We start from the raw sequence: 24,603 nt of genomic DNA, 5'->3' as shown, positions 1-24,603 counted from the left end.
AGAATTTTTGGTACTATTTCGTTATATCCCTCCTCCTCCCAACATAAAGTGATAGAAAATACTTGATATTTAATAAAATTTTTCCAAATAAAATCTTTATTACATTAAGGAAATAGAATAAACTTAATATAAAGTAAAAAACATAAATAAACTTTTTTGAATATTAATTACTAATAATGGGAAACATGATGGTAATTGATATTTGAGTCATTTTTTTTTCTTTTTATGATAAAAGTTAACGACAATTTATTAATTTTATGATAAAAATTAATGATAAATTTAATTTTTTTATCCATCTTGAAGAAAAGAAGATGGAGAATCTGATAAACTTATTTGTTTTTCTAAAAAAATATTTTTTATATAAGTTTCTATCATTTTAAGCCAAAAAGGGGTATAACAGAATAGTACCAAGAATAGTATCAAATTAATGATAAATTTTTTTATCCATCTTGTAGAAAACAAGATGGATTAATAAAATTAAAAAATTTATTAAAATTAAAAAATTTAACAAAAAAAAAAAATTTTTTATTCATTTAAAAAAGAATTAAATGATGCAATATCTCTCAATATTGCATCGAATTCTTTTCCCTTATTCCTTTTTCTCCATGTAAATTCATACATGTACCCATTTAGCATGTTACGGTGGGTTCCGTTGTGGCGTCGGTTTCTTTCTTTCACCGATCTCCAGACCCGTTTGATGCTCTGAGTATAAGCATTTGTAAGTGGATCCACAAAATGATATTTGTGGTTCACTTGCAAATGCTGAAACCCAGAATCTTCTACTTGGGAATACCCCTTCCACATATCGAAAATTATAAGGGTTTCTGGAGTCACCCTTCTTTTCAGCACCTCCAGAAGCGTTGGTGAGCTTCTATCCGGAACGGCCTCCACGAAGCAGTGCTTCGTTTCTCTGCAGATACCCCTGAAACACCACTATTGCTGAACCAAGCGGCCACAGTGGTTCTTTCGCCTGACGAATAAAGTTTCGTCCGCTTCCACTGTTTTTCCCTTCCCTCCAATAGGATTCTGGTCCTTCCCTTCCATAAACAGACATACCTCTCGGAGATAGTTGTTCCAGTCCACAGTCGTGCAGTGGGCCATTTTAAGCTCCTTCTTGTAGAAATCCACAGAAGTCCGTTCTTCCCCCCAGTTATAAATAAATAGGGCTGCTGTGCGGAAGGGAAGCCTGGTATCTTGAAACCAGGTGCCAATTCGTATTCCACATTCTTCTCTACATTCTTTAATGTAGCATTTCCAACGAAAATACTTTCTAAAATGCATTTTCATTTGATGCCTATTGCTGCATTCTTTTTCTTCAGGAATTATTCCATGACTTTGGAAGAATTTGACGGCAGCTTTTTCATCAACAAGTTCATCGGATAAAGTCAAAAAATCCATTATTATAATATAAAAATAAAAAATTTAAATTTATCATAATTTTTTATCATAAATTAAAAAAAAAATGACTCAAATATCAAATCCCATCATGTTTCCAATTTTTACCAGTTAATTTTTTATTCCCATCATTATCAGTTAATATGTAAAAAGGTTATTTATGATTTGTACTTTATTTAAGTCCATTCTATTTCCTTTATGTGATTAAGATTTTATTTGAGAAAATTTTATCAATTATCAAGTACTTTCATACATTTTAATTTGGGGGGGGGGGGGAAGCATAACAGAATAGTACCTTTATTATTTAACATATAAATATGATAAACATTTTTAAATTTTAAAAAAAACTTGAATAAATACATTTCATAAAATTATTATTTTATTTAATATCTTTTCTTTATTATTATTTATATACATTTATGTTACAAAAATATAACACAAAATTTAAAGATATTTATGTACAAAGAAATCTTTGAAAAAAATGAAACTAACAGTTAGAAATAAGTATTATTTCTAGTTATAAAATTAAGCAATATTATTGGATTTTGGTCTTCTATTGTATGATTTTTGAGATCGCGACCCCAAATCTATGTGAAGATATTGTGGCGCTCATGGACTATTGCAATTGAGATATATATATAAAGGTGAAATGTTAAAAATTTTTCATTTACGAAAAATTAGAGTTAGTAATGCGCGTTCATAATATTTTTAATATTTTTTATTATTTTACGTTAATTAATATTTTTTATATACTTATTGTAATTTTTTATAATTATGTTTTATTGTAGGGGTTAGCGATACCAATTGTAAAATTTAATTTTATTTAATAAATTTTTAACTCTAACTATTATTTTTAATTGTAATTATATTATCAAAACCTTTTTTTTTATTTTTTAAAATTTTTTTTATGTTGATTATTTTTTGTTTCTAAATATTTGTTTGTTAATGTTTTACAATTCTCTTGTATTTTTCCATAATCGAGAAAAATAATTTTAAAATTTTTATCAATTACAGATTCTTAGTTTTCCAATAAATAAATATTTTATTTGCATGTTAAAATTACAATAACTTAATGTTTCTGAAGCTTTAAAAATTTCTAAAACTGTTGTACCAATATTATTAATTGACTTATTTATTGTATCAAGGAAATCATTATTATCTATAAATTTGGCGTAATTATTGTTTAAATCATTATAATAATGATAATTTTAAATAAATCAGGGATCAGCAATGATATTTTTTGAAAACACTTTTAAATTTACGAAATCGCAGACAAAAACATTTAAAATATTTAATTGAATTTCAATTTTCTATTTAGGTAGTAAAGTTAAAGAATCTTTATGAGTAGCATTTAATTTTTATTTTAATATTTAAAATATTTAAAATGTAAAGTTTTATTTATTTTAATTTAAAATAAACATCAAAACACTTATTTATTCCAGAAAAATGTTTAATTATATAAATAATTGTTGAATTTTTATTGAAATCTTACTAATAATTTTACGGCTTAGTTTTAAATTATTAAATTTATTTTAATTATTACTTTGTATAGCTATATTTTCGTAATATAAGTAATTATACATTTACATCTTGTTAAAATTAAATTTTTAAAAAATAAATAAAATGTTATCATTTATCAAAATTTACTTTTTTTAAAGTTTTTTATTTTAGTTGAAATGAAACTGGAAAGTCATTAAAATATTATACTAGTAATAAACAAAAATAAAATAATGTGAAAAAGTAAATTTTTAACATTTAGAATTCTTTATTAATTTTTACAATATTTTAGAAGAAAAATCATTTATAGAAATATTTTGGTATGAAATAATCAAATTTCGTTTTTTTGCGAAACTATTTATTACAAATAAAAGTTACGATAACAAAACGAGAATAATAATGTAAAATTTAAATGAATAAAGAAATGATCAATTGATTAAAAAAATTAAATTACAATTTTTTATTAGTGTACTATTCTTACACAATAAATATTTTTTTTCTATATTTGTACTAAATTATTTTACATGATTATAATAATTAGAATTTTATAGAGAAAATATTTATTAAGTAAGAAAAAATTTTTATAAAAATTAATTTTCTTAAATATTAATGCAATTTTTAATCTTTTTTTACATACTATCAAATTATATTTATAACCCTTATAAAGCTATTTAATTTAATTTAAGATTAAAATGTTTCTATGTTTACATATGTTGAACTCTTACTATGATGACTAAAAAATTAATGTTATATATTAAGAAAAAAAATTTCAATTATATTTACATATAAAGTGTTATAATTTATTAGCATATAAAAAAAAACTAGCAAATTAAAACAAGTAAAATAAATTATTTATAAACTGTTTATAAAAAAAAAACATATAACTTTTATGTTTTTTCATTTTATGTAATCTTAATGATTACTATCATTAATGATACCATTTGATATTAAATAAACGTCACATATAATATTCCAATCATACAAAATAAATTTTATATAAATATTGATATTTAAAGATATTTAAAAATTCTTTTTGAAAAGTATTTAAATGATATTAAATTTTGATTATTTAAATTTATTTTTTCAAGGTTTTTAAAAAAAAATAAATTTATAACTAATTTAATATTTTTATTATTTCACTAATTAAAAATATTTTTGAAAATATTTCACTTAACAAAGCAAATATATTCTATTTTTATTAAACTATATTTAGAAAAGTGAATGTAATGAATGTAATCTGAGATTAAGCTATTTTGTTTTATATATATTAACAGATAAAGTATTTAATATTTGATGAAAAAATCTATACATAAATAAATGTTCAAAAAAATATAAGAAATAACGATAACATAGATATTTTGTTATTATTTTTATATTTAATATATAATATTAAACATACTAAAGTTTAAAAACTACTTAATACGAATAATAGTTTTATGTATTTAATAAAGTCATCATAATATAAATACAGAAAAAAATGTTTTTTTTTCTACATAAATAAAAATATGAATAATTAATATATTTTATTTTTTAATTTTACAATAACTTAGTTTGTAAGAAAAAAAATAATTTCAAAATATAGGTTTTTTTTTAATAAATAATCATACAAAACTACTTATTATTAACTGTAATATGAATAATAATAAAGTTATGTTTATGTTAGCTGTCTTAGCTATTTTTAAATTTTATAATATTAAAAAAATTTAATTTAAAGCATAATAATTTAAAAAAGACATATTTGATTTATTTTTATTACAAAAAAAATTAAATTTTATGAATTAAAAATATAATATATATATGGCAATTTTTGTATTTGATTGTAATATATACATAAAATAAATTGAATTACATTTTAAAATATCAATTTTATTTGTTTAAAAAAAAATCTTTTTTTTTAATGATATTTAAGTTAAAGAAACATTTAAAAGTCACATAAAATGACATTTATCTTTAATGAATTGAGTTAAAGTCATTACATTATTTTGCAACTACAAACTACACCTCATACTTTTATAATTTAAATTCTCCTGGTTTAACGGTATCTTTTGTTATATTATATATAGGTTCACCATAAAACATAATAATTGATGAATCTATTTTTTTTAATATTCTATCTTTTGGGTTTTTTTTAACTTTTTGAAGTGCTTTCTAAAAAAAATTACTTTTAGATTAAAAAAAAAATAGTTACATTAACAATCATATCATTTTTAAGGCATTCTAATTCAATTGGAATATTTTTTTTTGACAATGATAATTCTTGTATTGATGTTACAACAGGTTCCATAACAATACCATTCTCATTAACAACCTTATTTCTATCATTTGTCATTTTTTCAAGTTTTAAAGCATTTAAATTTTCAAATACTTCACTAAAGCTACGGGCAGAATTTTTTGTAAATCTTGTCTCTTCAGATACTCTTCTTTTTTGATCATTAAATGGACCAGGTTCTAAGTAAAATATAAAATATATAATTAAAAATAATATTACCTAATGTATTATTATAAGTTGGTGCACTATTTACTGATTTAAGTGAAACATTATCACCAATTAACATATTACCATAATAGTTATTATCCCTTGGTGTTTCAAAAATATCTAAAGATATTGTTGGTGTAAATTTTGATATTTTTGTAACAGAAATACCATTTTCAATTATTTCTTTTGATTTTAATTTATAATATTTAAATTTCAATTTGATAAACAAAATGCTAATTATAATAGTTAATGATGCCATAAGAATGACCAAAATAAGAAAAATATTTTGAAGTTTTTTCTCATCGATTATCATTCTCTAACATATCTTAAAATATTTTTAAATGTTTTATTTATTAATAAAATAAGTTATTTAATTAATAAATGATTTAATTTTATTAAAATATAGTTATTTTTGATATAAAAATAAAAGAAGAAAGTGTAAATAAAATTTATCCTTTTTTTTTATAAAAATTTACCTCATGTAAACTTTTTCTTAGGCGTATATTTAATATTTTTAATTATAAAAATAGATTTTACATATATTTTAAATATAGAAAATCCTTTAAATATATTTTGACGTAGTTACAAATACTGGATTTAAAAATTTTCTTTATGTCATCTTAAAATAAGCTTTTGAAATAAATTAAATGCTATAACATATTCTTATATTTAAAATATTTTGCCTTTAATAAAAGAATATTTATAAATTTTTTTTTCTTATTAACACAAAAATTAAGCTATTTTTAACTGATTTTATTTTGAATTAATGCTTTAATAAAAGATGATACCAAAATCTACAAAAATTTTTTTGGTTATGAAAAATTGAAAGAAAATTTATTTACATTTTTAAAAATAGAAAGTGCAAAACATTTTAATTTAACAAAATCGAATGATAAAAAAAAATCCAAATTTAGAAAAACATTCAGCATTATTAATAAATTTTTTTTTAAACTTTTTTTTTTATGATAAAATATTTCATATAAACAAAAAAAAAAAAAACTTTAAAAGTTTTATAAAATACACTTTGTGTATGAATAAAAAATAAAATAATCAATTTTTTCATATAAATAAAATAAAAATATTCCAAAAATTTTTTAATTTTTAATAATCAAATAATATTAAATAAAGAAATTTTTTAAAAATATCATTAATATCTGTTTAGTTGTTTTTATTATTTTTTTTTTATAACATCAATCTTCTTCGATATAGTTGTTAAATACATATAAATGTTTTACACTCCTTTATTTGATAATAAAAATTACTATTAGTAAAGTATTTTAATGTAAAGAAGAATATTCAAATAAAATGAATGGCTTCATAATAACAATACATTAAAATAAATTTATTGTTATCTGGGAGTTTTTTATTTGCCCTCTTGAAAGACATATTTTATTAATAACTCATTAGTCATTTATTTTAATGTTTCATATGACATATGTTTATTACATTTTTCTATACATTTTCCTAAAAATATATTAACTACTAACAAAATAATGCTTTAATTTTAATATACTTTTTAGTAATCATAATTCTAAATAGATAAGAAAATGAAATTAATCTTTATTATTTATATTTTATTTCATGCTTTTTTTTAAAAAAAAATCACTTTAAAGTTGTTTCTTTATAATATTCTTGATTAAAGGTTAAATATTATAACTACTATGTGTTAAAATGATTATTTATTGTTCAATTTAATAATTTTAATGTTACTTAAATATTTTAGCCACTACTATACAAAACGATGTGACACATTTAAATGTAAATAAATATATATATTTATCTATATATTACAATTACATTGACTCAAAAAATTATCTTATTCAATTTTGTGATGCAAGCTTACTAGAAGCTTCTATTTAAACTTTTCTTTGCATTTTTATTATCATTATACCTCATTCTTATCGAGAGTATGTCATCTCGAAAAAAAGACTTTTTATTTTAAGCTGGTATTGAAATTGTTAAAAAGAGATATTAAATTATATAATCAGTTATGTGATTGAATAAATTACAACCTTCCTGTAGTATTGAGCTAAGAAAATTAAATTGTTTAATAAAAAGAAAATAAGTTTCTAATAAACTTAATATTTACTCGATTTCTAATCTATTCACAGTATTGTATTAGAAATTTTTGTTATAACTATTAAATAAAGAACCGTTAATTTGTAAGATTTTATCATTTATTCTCTGTAAAAATTTATATATTTATACTATAGGCGTTTAAATATATCCAATATTAAGATTAATGAAGTACAAATGTGAAATCATTTTACTTTTTTATTTCTAGTCAATAATTTAACAATTATTTTTTTTTTCTAATTAACTATGAAATAACCTTATCAGTTATTTATTAAATAAATATATAATCTATAAGCAGATGTTAGGATAATTATAATTTTATTATCAAAAATTTTATATAATTATATAAAAAAAAATACTTATATTCATTTTTGTTATATCAATTTCATTAGTACTTTTTTTATTTATATGTTTTCTAAAACCTTTAATAATTTTTTTTTAGAATGGCCGATGGAATTTCGTATATTGTTACTGAATCTATATCAAAATTTTTAAATGTAATAGAAAATAAAAATTTTAAAGAAATAAATAATATTTTTAATGAAATAATAACGTGTTTTTTAAATATTAATTTTGATAATAATTCGGAGAAACAAAAATTTTCAAAACTTTTAATTCTTCTTATCAAATGGTGGGATTGTTTATCTTTCAAAATTTGCTGTGATGATTCATATATAATTACTAATGATGATATTAGTAATGGTAAAAAAATATTATTTGATATCAAAAAATATATAACTATTAGTTCATGGCAAGTTTCTATTGAAGAAAAAGATGAAGATGATACAAATTGTGATAAAGTTATAACAGATATGATTGTATATTCTTTACCAATGTTAGAAAAAACTCCAAATAGTGATGAATTTTGTTCACTTATGAAAAATTTAATGAATCGTCAAATTGATATGTTTAAACCTAATTTTAATATTCCTGAAACAGAATCTGATGGTGATGATAATGAATCAAAATGTGAGGAAGAAAGTGAAACACGTAAAGAACAACATGGAAGTAAAACTACTGAAGAAGAAATTACTAAAACACCAGATGGACGAGAAATTAGATCTACAAAAACAAGAATTGTTAATAGTTCAAGAACATCTAAAAATATAACCGTTAGAACATTTGGTAATGGTCAAGATAATATTCGTAAAAATTTTTTTGATGTTACTAGATCACATAATGAAGATTCAGATGAAGAATTTTCAGAGTCATTTAAAAAACCATCTTTTAAAAATAGAAATACTTTTACAGATAATACAAATTCTTTTTTTAATGATAAAAAATTACTTACATTTGGTGATTTTAAAAATGATGAATCATTATTAAGTAACAGATTAAGTACATTAAATGATTCAATATATGATAATTCAAAAAAATATGATAATAATGAAGAGTTACAAAATAATGAGTTACAAAAAATTAAAAAAGTAGATCATTCAAGTGCTACATTACAGTAAGTTATTCATTTATATTTATAACATACTTAATAATAATATTTAAGAGTTGTTGAAAAAACAAAAAAGACTAATGGTAAATTAATGTTTAATGCAGCAGCTCATAAATTAGATACAAAACAATTATCTGCACAACAAACAGAAATATATGATGATAATGAATTGTTAAGAAAAGAGGGTGATGGTTGTTTTGAAGAAAATACAACAATTGGAACTGGTGATGTAAATCCGGAAGCTTTAATAAATTTAGGTACTGTAAATAGATTTGGTTTACATAACAGTAAAGAATTTGAATGTGGAAATTATGATAATAATGGAAGTTATATTAAAGGATTAACAATGACAAGTTATCTTCTTGTAAATGAAAGTATTAGGTAAGTTTTTTTTTAGTGACTTATAAATTATATGTTAACAAAATATTTTTAGTAATCATGAGGAACAATTTAGGAAAAGATTACAATTTGAATTTAGAAATAATAGTAAGTTTTTTTTTTTATTTTTTTTTACTAAATATAAATAATTTATAGGTCCACTAAAAATTGAAGAAAATAAAGATATTGATAATAAAATTGATTTAAATCAATTATTAGAATTATCGGATTTTAATGAAATGAGTAAAGAAGTTGCTAAAAATATAAGTGATTTGTCAAAATACGAAGAATCTGATAAAATTAACAAAAAAATATTATCATTATCAGAAGATTTATCACTTTTTGAAATAATTGATGTTAAAGATTATTTAGTATTTGTTACAAAATCTGATAGTAATGGAAAAATATCTAAAATATGTCGTGGTGGACCAAAAAATGCTTTAATTGTTTATGCAACACAAAATAATGCATCATTATTATATAAAGAAGCATTTATATCAACATATAGAACATTTATTTCATCACTTGATGTAATACGATATCTTTTATATCGTTTTCAATATATGATTAATCAATTTACAAATAAAGATAATAGTTATGCTCATTCAACTGTTTCAGTAATTATAAGGATAATTCAAAATTTATCAATAACTGAAATTAGTGAAGAGATATTATGTACAATTAATGATTTATACAAAATATTATATGATAATTGTGAAATACAATTTTTAAAGATTCTTCGTAAATTAATAAGTACAAATATTATGACATTTTATGAGTCAAAAATTAATAATATATTACCAAAACAAGTTCATTGTATGTTGGATGAGTATAGGTAAATTAATAAATATAAAAAAAAAGAGTATTTAATTAAATATTTGATTTTAGAGTTAAGGAATTTCTTAATCTACGATCTATGAAATTAGCACAAGAGATTACTATTATTAGTAGTAAACTTTTTCATAATGTTAAAGAATTAGAACTTTTGTGGTGGTCAATAGATCAAAGTAATTTGCATTCAACAAATTTAAAAAGATTAACAAATAATTTTAATTTTATTAGTTATTGGTGTAGATCATTAATTTTAATGTCAAATGAACAAAAGATAAGAGAAAAAATTTTTATAAAATTTTTAAAAATAGCAAAATATTTAAAACAATTTGGTGATCTTAATTCTTATCTTGCTATTATTGCTGCCTTAGATAGTGGACCTGTTAATCGATTACAATGGAATAAAACAATTAATGATGGAATGAAAGAACATAGAATTATCATGTCATCAAGTTATTCATTTAAAAATTATAGACAATTATTTTCGCAATGTAAACCACCATGTATTCCATACATTGGTTTAATATTACAAGATTTAACATTTATTTATAACGGTGCTGTTCAAAAATTATCTGATAAAGAATATAATGGTATAAATTATATAAATTTTGTCAAATGTTTTAAACAATTTACAATACTTGAAAGTGTAAGAAAACTTAAAATGTGGGATTATTCATTTGAAACAGATGAAGTATATAAAAATTTTCTTAATAATTTTGTTGAACATTATTCTGAAGAAGAATGTTGGATAAGAAGTGAAATGATAAAACCAAGACATTTAAAAAATTAAAAAAAAAATATTTATGTTGATTAAAAAAGTAATTTAAAATTTTATAATCAATTTTATTTATTTTAATTTAAAAAAAAATTATTTTATACATTATATAAGTAATTGAATATACACATTTTGAACCTCATTATTTATCTTTTTTTATATGATATTTTATCAATCACAATTTTCAATAGAAATAAAAAAAAAGTTTTTTTTTAAAATATATTCCCTATTGTCAAATCAATTGGAATAAAATTGAAAAATAATCAAAAAAATTTTTTGATCACTTTGTGTTAACAAATTATTTATAATGTGCATTTATTACATATTTACTATATGTAATTACTATATTTTTTAATATATTTAATGTCGTGAGATTAAATATTTTAATTTTGAATTGAAAAAGAATACACTAAATGATAAATGTTATAGATTTTTGATATTGTAAACATATATATTATTTTAATTTTAAAATAGAAAAAAAAAAGATTTATTTTTAAATAAAATAAAACATTCAACTTAGTATTACCTTTTTAATATTATGAATCATAAAATATTTTTAAAATGTTTATTTAGTTAAAATGTTAAATAAAAATTTTAAACTAATATAAAAACTATTCATTTACATGTCAAAATTTTTTTAATATGAAATATATTAATAAAGTAAATATTACAATATTTCATGAAAAATTTTAATACATTATTAATAATAAAGTGTTGAAACTTTAAAATATTTAAAAAAAAATCATTTTTCATGATCAGTATATTAAACATAAAATAATGTTAAGAAAATAATTGTTAATCACAAAAATTTATTTTCCTTATTTATCTCCAAAGACTTGACAAACAATATTAAACAAATTGTTTGTTATCTAGTAATATTTACTTTTCTGATTACTATTCATTTTTCTATATTTCTTCTTTTATAAATGTTTAAAGGTGGTAAAATTGAAATAAGTCAAAAATTGTTACGTAAAATAAAAAAAATAGTATTAAGAACTTTAATCTATAAGACCAACCTTCATGATATACAAAGGGTCTGATGTTACAATTACAGTAATGAGAGAAAAAATAAACCCCAGGTTAAATAAAGTTCATTTAGTTAACAATTTAGTTATATTTTATGTAAATAATAAATATTTTATATTTAAGGAACTCAAACTCAATCATAACTACCATCTTTCTATTCTTTATTTATTATATATTTAATTTTATAACATATTATTTTATATTTTTAGGCTTTCTAGTACTTTCCAATTATGAGTTTTCCATTAAATGAATCAAACATTAGTTTTAATGATATTCATTATCTTAACTTAGATACTATTGTTGTTGGAAAAGGACATGACCGTGTTAAATATTTAGATCTTGAAGGAAGATGGAGAAGATCAGGTTCTAGTTGTTCAGCAATTGCTAATGCATTTAATCATATTGAAAAATTGAATTATGCTGTTTCTCCTTTATCTGATCTTGGAGAATGTTCACTTAATGCAATTCGTGGACCAACACCTTTTACTACCAAAAGTATGTTTATATAAAAATATAACTTTAATTTACATTTTATTTTTTTTTTTTAATATTTTTAGCAACACTTCCACTTAAAAAGATTCCACAAGCAATTGTTTCTGAGCCAATTACTGTTACAATTGAATCTGATGTTCCTCAAAGTCCAAGAGAACTTTTACCATATCGTTCAGCTGGATATGGTGATGCTCATCAAAAAAGAAGACTTTCAATTCCAACAGAACGTTCACGATCACCTAGTTTATCTAGTCGCAATGCTAGTCCTGTACCACCTGTTCATGATAGTAATATAATAAAAGGTAATATTAATGAAATTGATTATATTACAAATTATATAAATACCGCAAATAAATTAAAAAATGGAAAAAATTTTATATTATCACCTGGATCAGGATATTATTCTGATGGTAGTCAAGATAGTAATATTATAAAATTAGATAATGATGAACATATTGACAATTATAGTGAAAGTATTTCTTTACCATCAGAATTTGGACAAGATATTTCTGATTCTGACGATGATTGGGTTATAGAAGAAGAAATTGTTAGCTTTATTAGAGTTCAAGAAACTATATATTATGAAGATTAAATTACTTTTATATTTTTAGTTTAACTATAGAATAAAAAAAATTTTTTATTTTATTGATATATATTTTTATATAATTTTTTAGGAAAATGGTCACCAAAACCAGGTAACAATGATTTAGGATATTCATCAGCTCCATCATCTGGATATCCATCACCACGAATTAATGACGATCAAGATTTTTCTCGTCCACCACATAGAACTCAACCATTAACACCATTACCTAGTCCTAGAAATGCTTATGATAGTGAATATGATGCCAGTTATGTCTATAAAGGTAATAATATTAATATAATTATTTTAAAATATTTTTATAGCTTCAAAAGAATACAATGAATCTTTCCAAGATGTTCGTATGACTCTTAGAGAATCTCGTAGAAGATTGGTTTATGGGAAATAAATTTCTATCATAAAAAACTGTATTTTAAAGTGGAAAACAATGCAAAAAAATAACAAGACTATCTACTTTTTTTTTTTTAAAAAATGTTTTTACTTTATTATTGTCTATTACTTTTATCATAAGAATTTTATGAGATTTAGTGATAAATAAAGTTTAATAACACTTATTAATTAAAAAATTTTATTAACCAACAAAATGATAAAAAAATTAATACAATCAGGTGTCAGCAAATTGAAAAATATTTTTTAAAAATGTTGGAGTCATATAAGGTTAACAATAAAATGGTGTAAATTATAATGTAATATAATAATGTAGTTAAAAAATTTAATTAAAATGTATTTCTTCAAAAGGTAAGATAAAAAATTATTATTTAATTTTTTTTTTTCTCAAGAAATTCATAAGGTTGGTAAAATGCATGTCAAAATTGTTAAAAAAAAATATTTTGATAGAAATTGTATTCATTTTCTTTTCCAATATTTTAAATATTTCTTATATTATTATTCAAGATACAGTATAAAAATAACATGTCTTAATTTTGCATATATAAATGTAATTTTAAAATATTTTGAAAGGATAACTGCAATATAAACTAAATAATGTGATATAGGTATATTATTTTTTTGTTGTTGTTGAAAGATTAATTGGGCATTTTTTAATGTTAAAATTTAGATTTATGAGTTTCAGCAATAAGTGTATTAATAAGTTCAACTGTTTTTGCTGAAGTTTTACCTTGAACAAAACTATCATGATCTCCTTCAACAAGGAAAACTTTACTATCATCTGATACTTGACTAATACCATAATCATGTCCAACATCCTCTTCACGAGCTGCTCCTTGTTCAGCACGAATTAATGTTATAAGTCCATTAAACTTTCTTCTTGGTTTATATTTATCTGCCATCAAAAATTTAGAATGCATTGCTTCACATGCAAATTGAATAGTATCTGGTGATTTAAATAAACCTGTTGTCATGACAGTTTCAACAACCTTATGAATTCTTGCTTTAAAACCAGGAAGTTGTAATAATTCAAGACGGAATTTTTTATAGTCAACATTTGCGAAACGAAGAGTCATGGCACACATGATTTCAGATTCAAAGAGTGGATTGTTAACTAATGTATCTCCTGTAACTCCAAATGCTTTACGATAAACATTTCTATATGTTTGCATGTAAAGATGAGATCCATCCAAGAGAATTAAACGTTCAACTGCATCTTCACCATCTTCTTCTTGAAGCATTGTTGCCATTTCAAAACCAATACATGCACCATATGAATATCCAACAAGTCTCCATGGTCCTTGTGGTTGAACTTTCTTCATTTCTTTTATATATCTTTTAGCAACACTTTCAATTGAATCATTTGGTACACTTTTTGTTGCTTGGAAACAATATGCAGGGAACTTACAATTTTTCATAACTTTCTTTAATGGTGTAGCAATACCTTCAATTGAATGAAGGAAGAAAATTTTTGGACCTTCTTCTATGTTATTACATTTAACAAGCATATCTTCTGGTTCCAAATCATTAACATCTACTCTCATTTTAAAAAGTTGATTCATTTGTTTTTCTAAAACTTCAACAGTATTTTGTTCAGCTTCTTTTTCATTCTCTTTAATTAAATCTCCACCTGTTGATTGAAGTACCTCAGATGTTACTCCACCAGTTTCAGCCATTTGTTGGAGTTTATTTAATGTTAAAGTACGAATATCTTTCATTGATAAAACAATATCATAATCTCTTTCAAGTGCTTGTTTAATTTCTACACCCATTAATGAATCCAAACCAAGATCACCAAGATTTGCATCAGGATTTAGTTGTGAAACATCATTTACACCAAGAATATGTGCTATTGTTTGTAGAAGATTACCACCACCAGCTGATTTTTTTCCACCTGTTTCAGCTTTAATATATGATGATACTATAGGATGATTCCATGATAAGAATAAATCAAATGTTGCAAGACATGATGGCATACGTTGTGGTAATGTACCTCCAACAACTGTATTATTATCTCCCATATTTTCAAGAATAACTCCTACATCACCAATAGCTCCCCATTGAACAGCAATTCCTGGATATCCATCTTCTCTTCTTTGTTCAATCATACGTTCCATAGTTGAGTTTGACCATCCATAATTTGTTTGTCCAGCATTACCACGACCAGAGGTAATTGAAGAGAAAACAACAAACCAACGTAAAGTATTATTTGTAATTAATTTTCTTGATGCTTTATCTAAATTTAATGTTCCATAATATTTAGCTTCTGCAGCATCACGGAAATTTTGAACATTTTGATTTTCAAAAAGACAATCACGTAAAACCATAGCAAGATGGAATATTCCACCTATTGGTCCAAGTTCTTGACATTGTTCAATAAGAATAAAAGCTTCACTTTCAGAAGAAATATTTAAAGTAGAAATCATAATATTGATACCAGTTCTTCTCCAAAAATGAACACAACGTGCTTGATATCCAGTTTTTATACCAGATCTTGATGTTAAAACAATATTTCTAGCTCCACGATTAATTAACCATTGTGCTAATTCTAAACCAAAACCACCAAGTCCACCTGTAATAAGATATACATGTGTTGGATTACATAATGTTCTACAAATAGCTTTAACTTTAATTTTTGATGGTAAACAAATTTTAGATTCTTCTTCATCACGTATTTTCATTAAAACTTTTCCAATATGTTTACCAGCAGACATAAAACGGAAAGCTTCTTCTGCTTTTTCAGATGAAAATGATGAATATGGTAATGGTTTGACAACACCAGATTTAATACCATCTTCAAGAAGTTTAGCAACTTTAATCCAATCTTCTTTTTTACCAACAGAAGTATCCATAACAGCATCAAGAAGAATTCCATGAAAAGTAACATTTTTCAAAAATACAGCCATACCAAGAGGAGTATTTTGCGAAAGATCAACTTTACCAATTTCCAAAAATCTACCATGTTGAGCAAGACAACGTACTGAAGCTTGAAGCATTTCTTGAGCAAGTGAATTAAGAATAATATCAACACCTCTTCCATAGGTTACACGACGTATATATGTTTCAAAATCAGTACGTCTTGAACTAGCAAAGTTTTTATCAGTTAATTGTGGGAATCTTTTTTTTAAGAAATTCTTTTTTTCTTCTGAACCAACAGTTGTAAAAACTTCACAACCATATGATAATGCAATAGCAATAGCAGCTTGTCCAACACCACCAGAACCACCATGAATTAAGATAGATTCACCTTTTTGAATTTGCCCACGTAAGACAAGAGCATAATATGCTGTTGTATAGACAACAGGAACAGTTGCAGCTTCAGCAAGTGTCCATGAATCTGGAACTTCCCATGCATAATCAATATCAACAACAACTGATGTAGCAAGTGCTTGTGCTGGTAAAATTCCCATAAGACGTTTACCATCTGGAAGACGTCCAGAAAATTCCATTCCAAGTAAACATTCACGATCAGCAAAGTTTCCTGGAATTGCATCAGGTGGAAGACGTCCATAAGCTAACATAACATCACGGAAATTAAGTGCAGCATAATAAATTGAACAAAGTTTAAGTTGATCTGATTTATTTGGTACACAATCAAAAAATTGATTTGGTGATTCAAACCATTTTAATGATGAAACATCACCACGAACAAGAGTATTAATAAAAGCATGTTCACATTCTTTATAAATATGTGTTTCATCGTCTTTTACAACAAAATGTCTCATAGAACCCCAATGACCATTTTTATAATTATTTGCATGTAAATCAAGATTGATTATTCTTTTACCATCTTCACTATCAATAGAAATTACAGGTGGTCCATTTCTTGTTTTTATATCAGTTGATATATCACAGAATGTACGGAATCTATTATGTTTAAGATTTTCTTCATTAAAACATAAAGCCATTCCAATAACACCATTATTTCTTACTTTATCAGAGACAAGCCAAATTGTTTTAGAATCAGGTTCATTAAGACGTTCTTCAATTTTTTCTTTAAGATTTTCAACCCATTCAAAATTTTCAACATCATCAACATTTACAAATACAGGTTCTTTTGGTGTTTTTGGTATTTTACGAATAGCATACATTGTTGTAAGTAATGATGGATCAGTTTGAATACATGTAACATTTAATTGAGCTTCTTTGAAAAGATCTAATAATTGTTGATGTGTAAAGAAAACACCAAATTTTCTATCATTATTATCAGTTGATGATAAATTACGTCCATTAAATAATTCAACAGAAGCAACAAGATCAAAATCTCTTGTAAATTCATTAATAATAATAAATCCATCTTCTCTTAATGCTTCACAACATTTAATAATATAATTTAATGGATTTTCTTTTCTATTTAGTACTCTATCTAAAATCATGTAATCAAAGTTTTTAGCATCTCCTATATTTGATTCTAATGTATCAAAATTAACTGCAAGTTTTTTAGCTCCTAATTGTGTTAAAGTGTTTTCATCTAATTCATTAACATTACCACCTGCTACTGTCCATTCAAGTTCTAATAATGGATGAGAACTGATAGCAGAAACACAATGTTTTAATATATCTGTAGAATTAATATCAACAAGGATACATTTATTTTTATGACCAGCAGAATTTTCAATAACAATATCTTGAACAGCTTTAAGAATACGATCATGAAGAAATGCAGCAGCCCAAAGTTTATCAGCATCAAATATTTTGTATGAATTTTTAATTTTATTTGTAATATTATTTTCAAAATCACTTGAATCATCTTCTTTTCCTTTTTCAAGCTTAAATATTTCATCAAGTGTATTAAATAGTGAATATTGATTTTCATCAAGATATTTTTTTTCTATAGATATATTTTTATCAACTAAATTTTTCTTAAGTTCTGATAAAATAACATTATAAATTTGATTATTTTTTGATGAGTCAAGAAATCCTAATTCTTTCCAATTTAAAAGACCATTAAAAATAAGTGATTTAAGTGATTTTTTATATGAAGCAATTTCAATAGCATCATTTGGAAATATTTCAAAAGCTTTTTCATCAAAATGTTTAATAAAATGAAGTTTTTCAACAAAAAGTTGTCCTGATATTTGCATTCTTCGTGTTACTGTATGTGAAGTTAAATCACAACATTCAACACCACCAGCTGTACAACCATTTGTAGGAATATCATTTCTAAGTTCAATTACTTGAATACCATCCTTTTCTTGAATACTTTCAAGTTGTTTATTTGGATCAATACGAAGATAACGAATTCTTGTTGGAAGACGAAGAGAATCAGCACGTTCAGCAAGTAAAGCTGTTTGAAGAAGTGAATCAAGAAATGTTACCCAATTACCATTCCAATAAAGTGTACCACGTTCTCCAGAATTACATACTCTATATATTCCTCTAAATGCTTGACCATATTCATAACCACGTAAAAGGAATTCTTTATATGCATCTTCTGTATCTAATTCAATACGTTCAGCAATTGGTGATGTTTGAATACCATCAAAGTTATTGTAATATGGTAATTGTGTTTCATCAGGAATATATATTCTTCCAGAAGCACATATTTGTTCATCATCAAGAATTTCAAAATTTCCATTACCTGGTGAAATAACAACATCAAGTCTAATTGCTTTGGTTAATATTGTAGCTTTATAAACATTTATATTTTCAAATACAACTGTTGTTTTTTGAAAATCTACACCTTTAAGTTTACAAAGTGTTTTCCATACAAGAACCATATGTCCAGTAAATGGATATAAAACTCTACCATCAATACAATGATCAAGAAGGTATGCTTCTTTTGAATCTGGTGAAAATGGATCAATATTATAAGAAGCAGATGAAGCAGCTTGACCACCACCACTTGATGCCATCATTTTTCCATCTACAACAGGCCAATCTTGTGAATGATCCCATTTCCAAAGTGGTCCTATCATAGGAGTACCTTTAGGTACTGGATATTTTACTTTTGGATAAAGTTTTTCTGGTTTAATATTTATACCTGCTTGATAAATTTTACCAACTGATTGAAGGAAAAATTCAAGTTCATCATCAGCTTTACTATTATTCATTCCAATATTAGTACATGTTTTATGAACATTTCTTCTAAGAATAGCTTGAAGAAGAGCATGTGGTGCAATTTCAATTGTAACAGCATTTGCTGGAATTTTTTGAATAGCTTCATAAAAGAGTACTGGACTACATGCATTATTAACATGATATTCAGCTGAACATAAATGAGCTAGTTCATTTTCCCATTCAGATTCAGGAATAGATGTTGATATCCATTTAGATGATCTAGGTTTAGGTGTAACAATTGTACTTTTCATTGCTGCTAACATACTATCTTTACAACGATTCATAACTGGAGAATGGAATGGTATTCCTGATGAATCAACATATTTAGCAAATATTTCTTCTTTTGTTAATTCATCAACAAATGCTTTAACTTTTGTTGCTTCTCCAGATATTGTAACAGAATCACTTCCATTATGACATGCAGGAACAACTCCTTCAGGACATCTTTTTGTAGCTTCTTCCCATGTTAAACCAACAGCAGCCATACCACCTTCAAATGGAAGTTTACTTGTCATAATAGAATTACCACGATGATAAGCAAGTTTCATAGTTTGTTCACGAGTTAAACCACCATCAGCATATCCACAACCCATTTCACCTGTTGAATGACCAACTATACCTTCTGGAACAATTCCAAAATATGTTAAAAGATCAGTTATGGCAATTTGAATAGCAGCTATGGCAAGCATACAATTTAAAGTATTATTTTTATATTGCGATGGATCAGAATTATTGAGCATTTTATAAACATCAATTCCATATTCTTCAAGACATTTAGAAGAATTACGAAGAGATTCATCAATTAATGGTATTTTCATAAGACCTTGTGCCATACCAGGCCATTGTGATCCCATACCAGAATAGATAAACCAAACTGGACGTGGTTCTGTTATTGATACTTTTTGTACATCAATAATTGCTTCATCAGATTTTTCACGATTTAATAAAATATATCCACGATATGGTGTATCTTTTGGATTAATATTTGCTTGATTATATAATAATCCATGAAAATGATTATTATCTTTAAGTTCTCCAGCATATTTAAGAACAGTTTTAACTGAATCTTGTGTTCTACCAGAATATATAATTAATTTAGGGAATGGTGCTTTTTCATTAGTTACTTCAGTATTATGATCAGCTGCTTTTAAAAGAACATGAGTATTAGATCCACCAAAACCAAATGAATTAATTCCAATATATCCACCTTTAAAAGGTGTTTTTTCAGAAACAACTTTAAGTCTTCCATCAGATAAACCAGGAATATATGGATTTGGTTCATTATAATGAAGATTTGGAGGTAATTCACCACGTTCAATAGCCAAAAGAACTTTAGCAATTGAACATAAACCAGATGCTGGTTCAGCATGTCCCATATTTGATTTAACAGAACCAATTAAAAGTGGATTATCTAATGATCTATTACTACAAAAAACTTCACATATAGCATTAGCTTCTTGTGGATCACCAACTTTAGTTCCTGTTCCATGTGTTTCAACATATGTAACAGTATTTGGATCAACATTAGCTTCTCTATAAACTTCTTCTAAAAGAGAAGCTTGTCTTTCTCCAGATGGGAATGTAATACCTTGTTCTTTATAACCATCTGTATTACTTTTAGCATGAACAACAGTAGCATAAATACGTTTTGCATTTGGTGCACGTTGAAGAAGAATTGCTGCTACACCTTCTGTACGACAATACCCATCACCAGATTCATCAAATGACCTGCATGATCCTTTATCAGAAAGCATACCAAGTCTTAAAAATTGAAGAGCGGCAGTTGGGGTAAGTGTTAAATGTGCTCCAGCAACTATAGCACTATCACATTGATCTTGTCTCATTGCATCAACTGCTAATTGAAATGCACACATAGATGAAGAACATGCAGTATCAACACTAAAGGATGGACCTCTAAGATCAAAAGCAAAACTGAGACGATTACTAAACATGGATCTGACACATCCAGTTAAAGTATATCCAGTAACAGTTTCAGGATCTTGAGTTAATGCACCTCCTGTTTCTGAAGCTGAACATCCAACAAAAACACCAGTTTTTGTTCCTCTTAATTCTTGTGGATTGATACCTTTAATAAATAATAAATTTTATATTTATTTATTAATTTAATTTTTTTTTTTAAATAATATTTTTATAAACTTTTTTAATACTATATCTCATTTACCTCTTTATGTTATTTACTCATATTATCATAACTATAACATATAATATGCATCATTTACATATAAAAAAATTTTTATATTTCCATAGATCAAGTTCAAGGTTGTGTGTCAGACACAAACGGTACGTATATATATTATCTATATATTAACGATATATAACTATTAAATTTTTAACGAAAAATATAATTAAGTATACCTTTAAGGTAAAAGTTGATGAGTTTAAAAAATAATAATAATATAATATATTTTTTTAAAAAAAAATAAAATTATTATTTTTAATTTTATAATAATATTACTATAATTAATGAAAAAACTTACCAGCATCAATCATTGCTTCATAGGCAACCTCTAGTAATATTCTTACTTGAGGATCCATGTAGTTAGCTTGTTTTGGTGTAACACCAAAAAATTGAGCATCAAATTTTTTTAAATCTTTAAGTTTTCCATGACGTTTTGGTAAATCATAATAACCTGGTGGCCATCTAAGATCATCTTCAGTTATTAAATCTTCGCCAGCAAAAAGGTGTTCTCCAAATTCAGCAACATTGTCAGATCTTGGAAATCGGCCGCTGACACCTGTAATAACAATATCGTCCTGACCGCGCCAGAATGGTGCGTCACCGGCCGAGTTCATACTTGTATTAGACTAAAAATGAAAAAAAAAAATTAATTTTTTTTATTATCAATAAAAATTTTTATTTAAATTGAGTTAAAAGTAACATTTTTTAAGGAAGTAATGTAAGATATGAAAGAAACTAAATGTATATCAATAGTTAGTGAAAGGCGGAACAATATATCATACGTGGTTACGTAATCATTTATGATTTGAGATAAATGTGCACTCACGTCTAATTCAAAATAATACGCTGGAAAGTAAAATTAAAGAAAAATGATAAAAATAAAAAAACTTATTAAAAATTTTTTTTATATAAAAGATAGTATTAGTTATAAAAAAAGAAAAATTGATAAATTTCTATAAAAAAAAATTTTTTTTTACTAAAAAGTGAATAAAATAAATTTTTTTTTTTTTAATTAATACTGTAGTTAAAGTAAATAAAAAATATTATTTAATTAATGTAACATAAATGGATTATTTTATTTTTAAATTATTTCAAATGATTATTTATTTAAAAAGGTGAAGATTTAATAAAATTAGCAATTGTAAAAGAAAATAAATTAATAAATTTTATAAAGGGTCAAAAAGGTAGTTGTTCCTAATCAAATAATACATACCATAGTCATTTACAAAAAGTGGAAAATAATGTAAATTAGTTTTGAATAGGCATTCAATTGATGCAACGCATATCTACCATAAATATATCTCACTTGAATGACCGTGAACTAGAAAAAGATTGCAACACAAATTGTGTTACTAACTGCAACCGCCTATTATGTATACAAATTATAAAAATAAGTAATATAAAAGTATGGAAATTATAAGCATATATGAAAAATATTGTAAAAATAAGAAATAGCTAACAAATCTTAATATAATAATATGATCAAGTAGGCAGATTCAATTTGTATTACATACATTGTTTTTAATTTACAAAACTTGTTCTACTCCTAACATAATTTTTTTTTTAAATCTAAACAAATAGCTTATCAGTATTTAAAGAATTTGTACTTTGAATAAGTTTTTAATATTATAAAATAAATTTTAAATAAAAAAATAATAAAACTTACATTAAAATTTGAAGGCATTTCAGAAACAAATTCCCAACTAGCAGATAAATTGTCCGATTGAATGCTTGAATTATCCATTAAGACTACTTTATATTTCTATGAAAACTAATTTTTATAAAACAAAAGATATAATATATTTTGAGAATTATGAAAATTTTTTAAATTTTTATATTAAAAGTTTCACAATATTTACAGTAATAAAAATGTTTCAAATTAAAGAATAAAATAAATTTTTATTAAAACTATCTAAAATATAATTTGAAAGCTCTTAGTTATTATGAAAATTATAAACATAAGTATATTATGTTTATATATTATGAATGGAAAAATTTTTAATATATCAATAATGAAAAAAAAAAATTTTAAAATGATATAATTTATTTTTATTCATATATATATATATAATTCATATAATATGTTTCTAAAATAAAAAGTATGTTAAAAGAAACCTTATATAAAATGTCAACTGATTAATTAACAAAAGAGTTAAAATATAATATAATATATAGTATATATATATATATATATTGTTATCTAGACATGATATTGAACAAAAAAAAGAAACTACATCATATATAAATTTTTTTTTGAGGTTAATGAATAAAATAAATAATAAATTAAATATATTAAAAATTGATTTTGTAATCTAACAAAACCACAATCCTCTTACGCATAAATATTGATATCTTTTCGAGTTTTTGATAAAAATAAAGTATTTATTATTATTAAATAACATTAAAATGAAATCCAGTGGAAAGTTCAAGGCTAAAAATCTTTAGATATGTGATAAAGTTTCACATATTATAATTGATACATTTTTCGATATGATTTAAGATTTAATTTATTGCCGAAAATGAAATGATCCATTAATCTTTTAATTAAGGTAATATAATTTAAATACAATTTATATGATAACAATTTGATTGTAACAATGATATATAATTGTAAATAATAATAGAAATTAAGAAAACATCTTAAGTTTACATAATTTACAAATAAAAAGTAATTGTCCTTCTAAAATAATTGTTATTTTTTCTTTTGAAATAATGGATACAAAACAAATTATTGTAAGTTTTGTAATTTTATTAACAATCATTATGTTAAAAAAAACATTTTATTATTATCTTTAAAATACATTTTTTATTATTGAATATAAAAAATAATTTTATAATTTGTAATTGATATGTTATTTTTTAAAATATTCTTCATATAACTTTAAATTTTTAAACTTATTTTGTACTAATAATACTATACCTATTAATTCATAAATCACCAAAGAGATACTAACTTTTTTTT

At 23.4% G+C, this 24,603-nt stretch overlaps 5 protein-coding genes across 5 annotated transcripts; 2 read left to right on the top strand and 3 right to left on the bottom strand.

Moving 5' to 3' along the window:
• Window positions 1-637: 637 nt before the first annotated feature.
• SRAE_X000112000 (Hypothetical protein) lies at window positions 638-1,398 on the bottom strand (the record flags this gene model as incomplete). Its single annotated transcript, XM_024645029.1, has 2 exons — window positions 638-868; window positions 1,057-1,398. 2 exons carry the CDS (start codon window positions 1,396-1,398, stop codon window positions 638-640), a joined length of 573 nt encoding a protein of 190 aa, XP_024498582.1.
• Window positions 1,399-4,902: 3,504 nt separating this feature from the next.
• Window positions 4,903-5,627, bottom strand: SRAE_X000111900 (Hypothetical protein; the record flags this gene model as incomplete). The annotated part of the gene is made up of 3 exons (XM_024644918.1): window positions 4,903-5,040; window positions 5,081-5,340; window positions 5,381-5,627. The coding sequence occupies 3 exons, from the start codon at window positions 5,625-5,627 to the stop codon at window positions 4,903-4,905; spliced, it is 645 nt and encodes a 214-aa protein (XP_024498581.1).
• A 2,260-nt stretch (window positions 5,628-7,887) lies between these two features.
• SRAE_X000111800 (Rap guanine nucleotide exchange factor 1) lies at window positions 7,888-10,890 on the top strand (the record flags this gene model as incomplete). Its single annotated transcript, XM_024644806.1, has 5 exons — window positions 7,888-8,897; window positions 8,946-9,272; window positions 9,325-9,377; window positions 9,426-10,104; window positions 10,158-10,890. The coding sequence occupies 5 exons, from the start codon at window positions 7,888-7,890 to the stop codon at window positions 10,888-10,890; spliced, it is 2,802 nt and encodes a 933-aa protein (XP_024498580.1).
• Window positions 10,891-12,131: 1,241 nt separating this feature from the next.
• Window positions 12,132-13,382, top strand: SRAE_X000111700 (Hypothetical protein; the record flags this gene model as incomplete). Its single annotated transcript, XM_024644695.1, has 4 exons — window positions 12,132-12,396; window positions 12,459-12,695; window positions 13,068-13,259; window positions 13,300-13,382. 4 exons carry the CDS (start codon window positions 12,132-12,134, stop codon window positions 13,380-13,382), a joined length of 777 nt encoding a protein of 258 aa, XP_024498579.1.
• A 658-nt stretch (window positions 13,383-14,040) lies between these two features.
• On the bottom strand, window positions 14,041-23,385 carry SRAE_X000111600 (Thioesterase domain and Acyl transferase domain and Acyl carrier protein-like domain and GroES (chaperonin 10)-like domain and Alcohol dehydrogenase, C-terminal domain and Polyketide synthase, KR domain and Beta-ketoacyl synthase, N-terminal domain and Beta-ketoacyl synthase, C-terminal domain and Acyl transferase domain and Acyl transferase/acyl hydrolase/lysophospholipase domain and Malonyl-CoA ACP transacylase, ACP-binding domain and Thiolase-like,subgroup domain and Thiolase-like domain and NAD(P)-binding domain and Polyketide synthase, acyl transferase domain and Polyketide synthase,phosphopantetheine-binding domain and Polyketide synthase,beta-ketoacyl synthase domain and Polyketide synthase/Fatty acid synthase, KR domain and Polyketide synthase, enoylreductase domain and Fatty acid synthase,domain 2-containing protein; the record flags this gene model as incomplete). The annotated part of the gene is made up of 3 exons (XM_024644584.1): window positions 14,041-21,527; window positions 21,940-22,267; window positions 23,308-23,385. 3 exons carry the CDS (start codon window positions 23,383-23,385, stop codon window positions 14,041-14,043), a joined length of 7,893 nt encoding a protein of 2,630 aa, XP_024498578.1.
• Between the last annotated feature and the right edge of the window lie 1,218 nt (window positions 23,386-24,603).

This window comes from Strongyloides ratti, scaffold srae_chrx_scaffold0000002 (genome assembly GCF_001040885.1).
Source record: "Strongyloides ratti genome assembly S_ratti_ED321, scaffold srae_chrx_scaffold0000002".
In the NCBI taxonomy this organism is placed as follows: domain Eukaryota; kingdom Metazoa; phylum Nematoda; class Chromadorea; order Rhabditida; family Strongyloididae; genus Strongyloides; species Strongyloides ratti.
The sequence above is the reverse complement of the archived record's forward strand: the minus strand, read 5'-3'. Positions and strand labels throughout refer to the sequence as shown.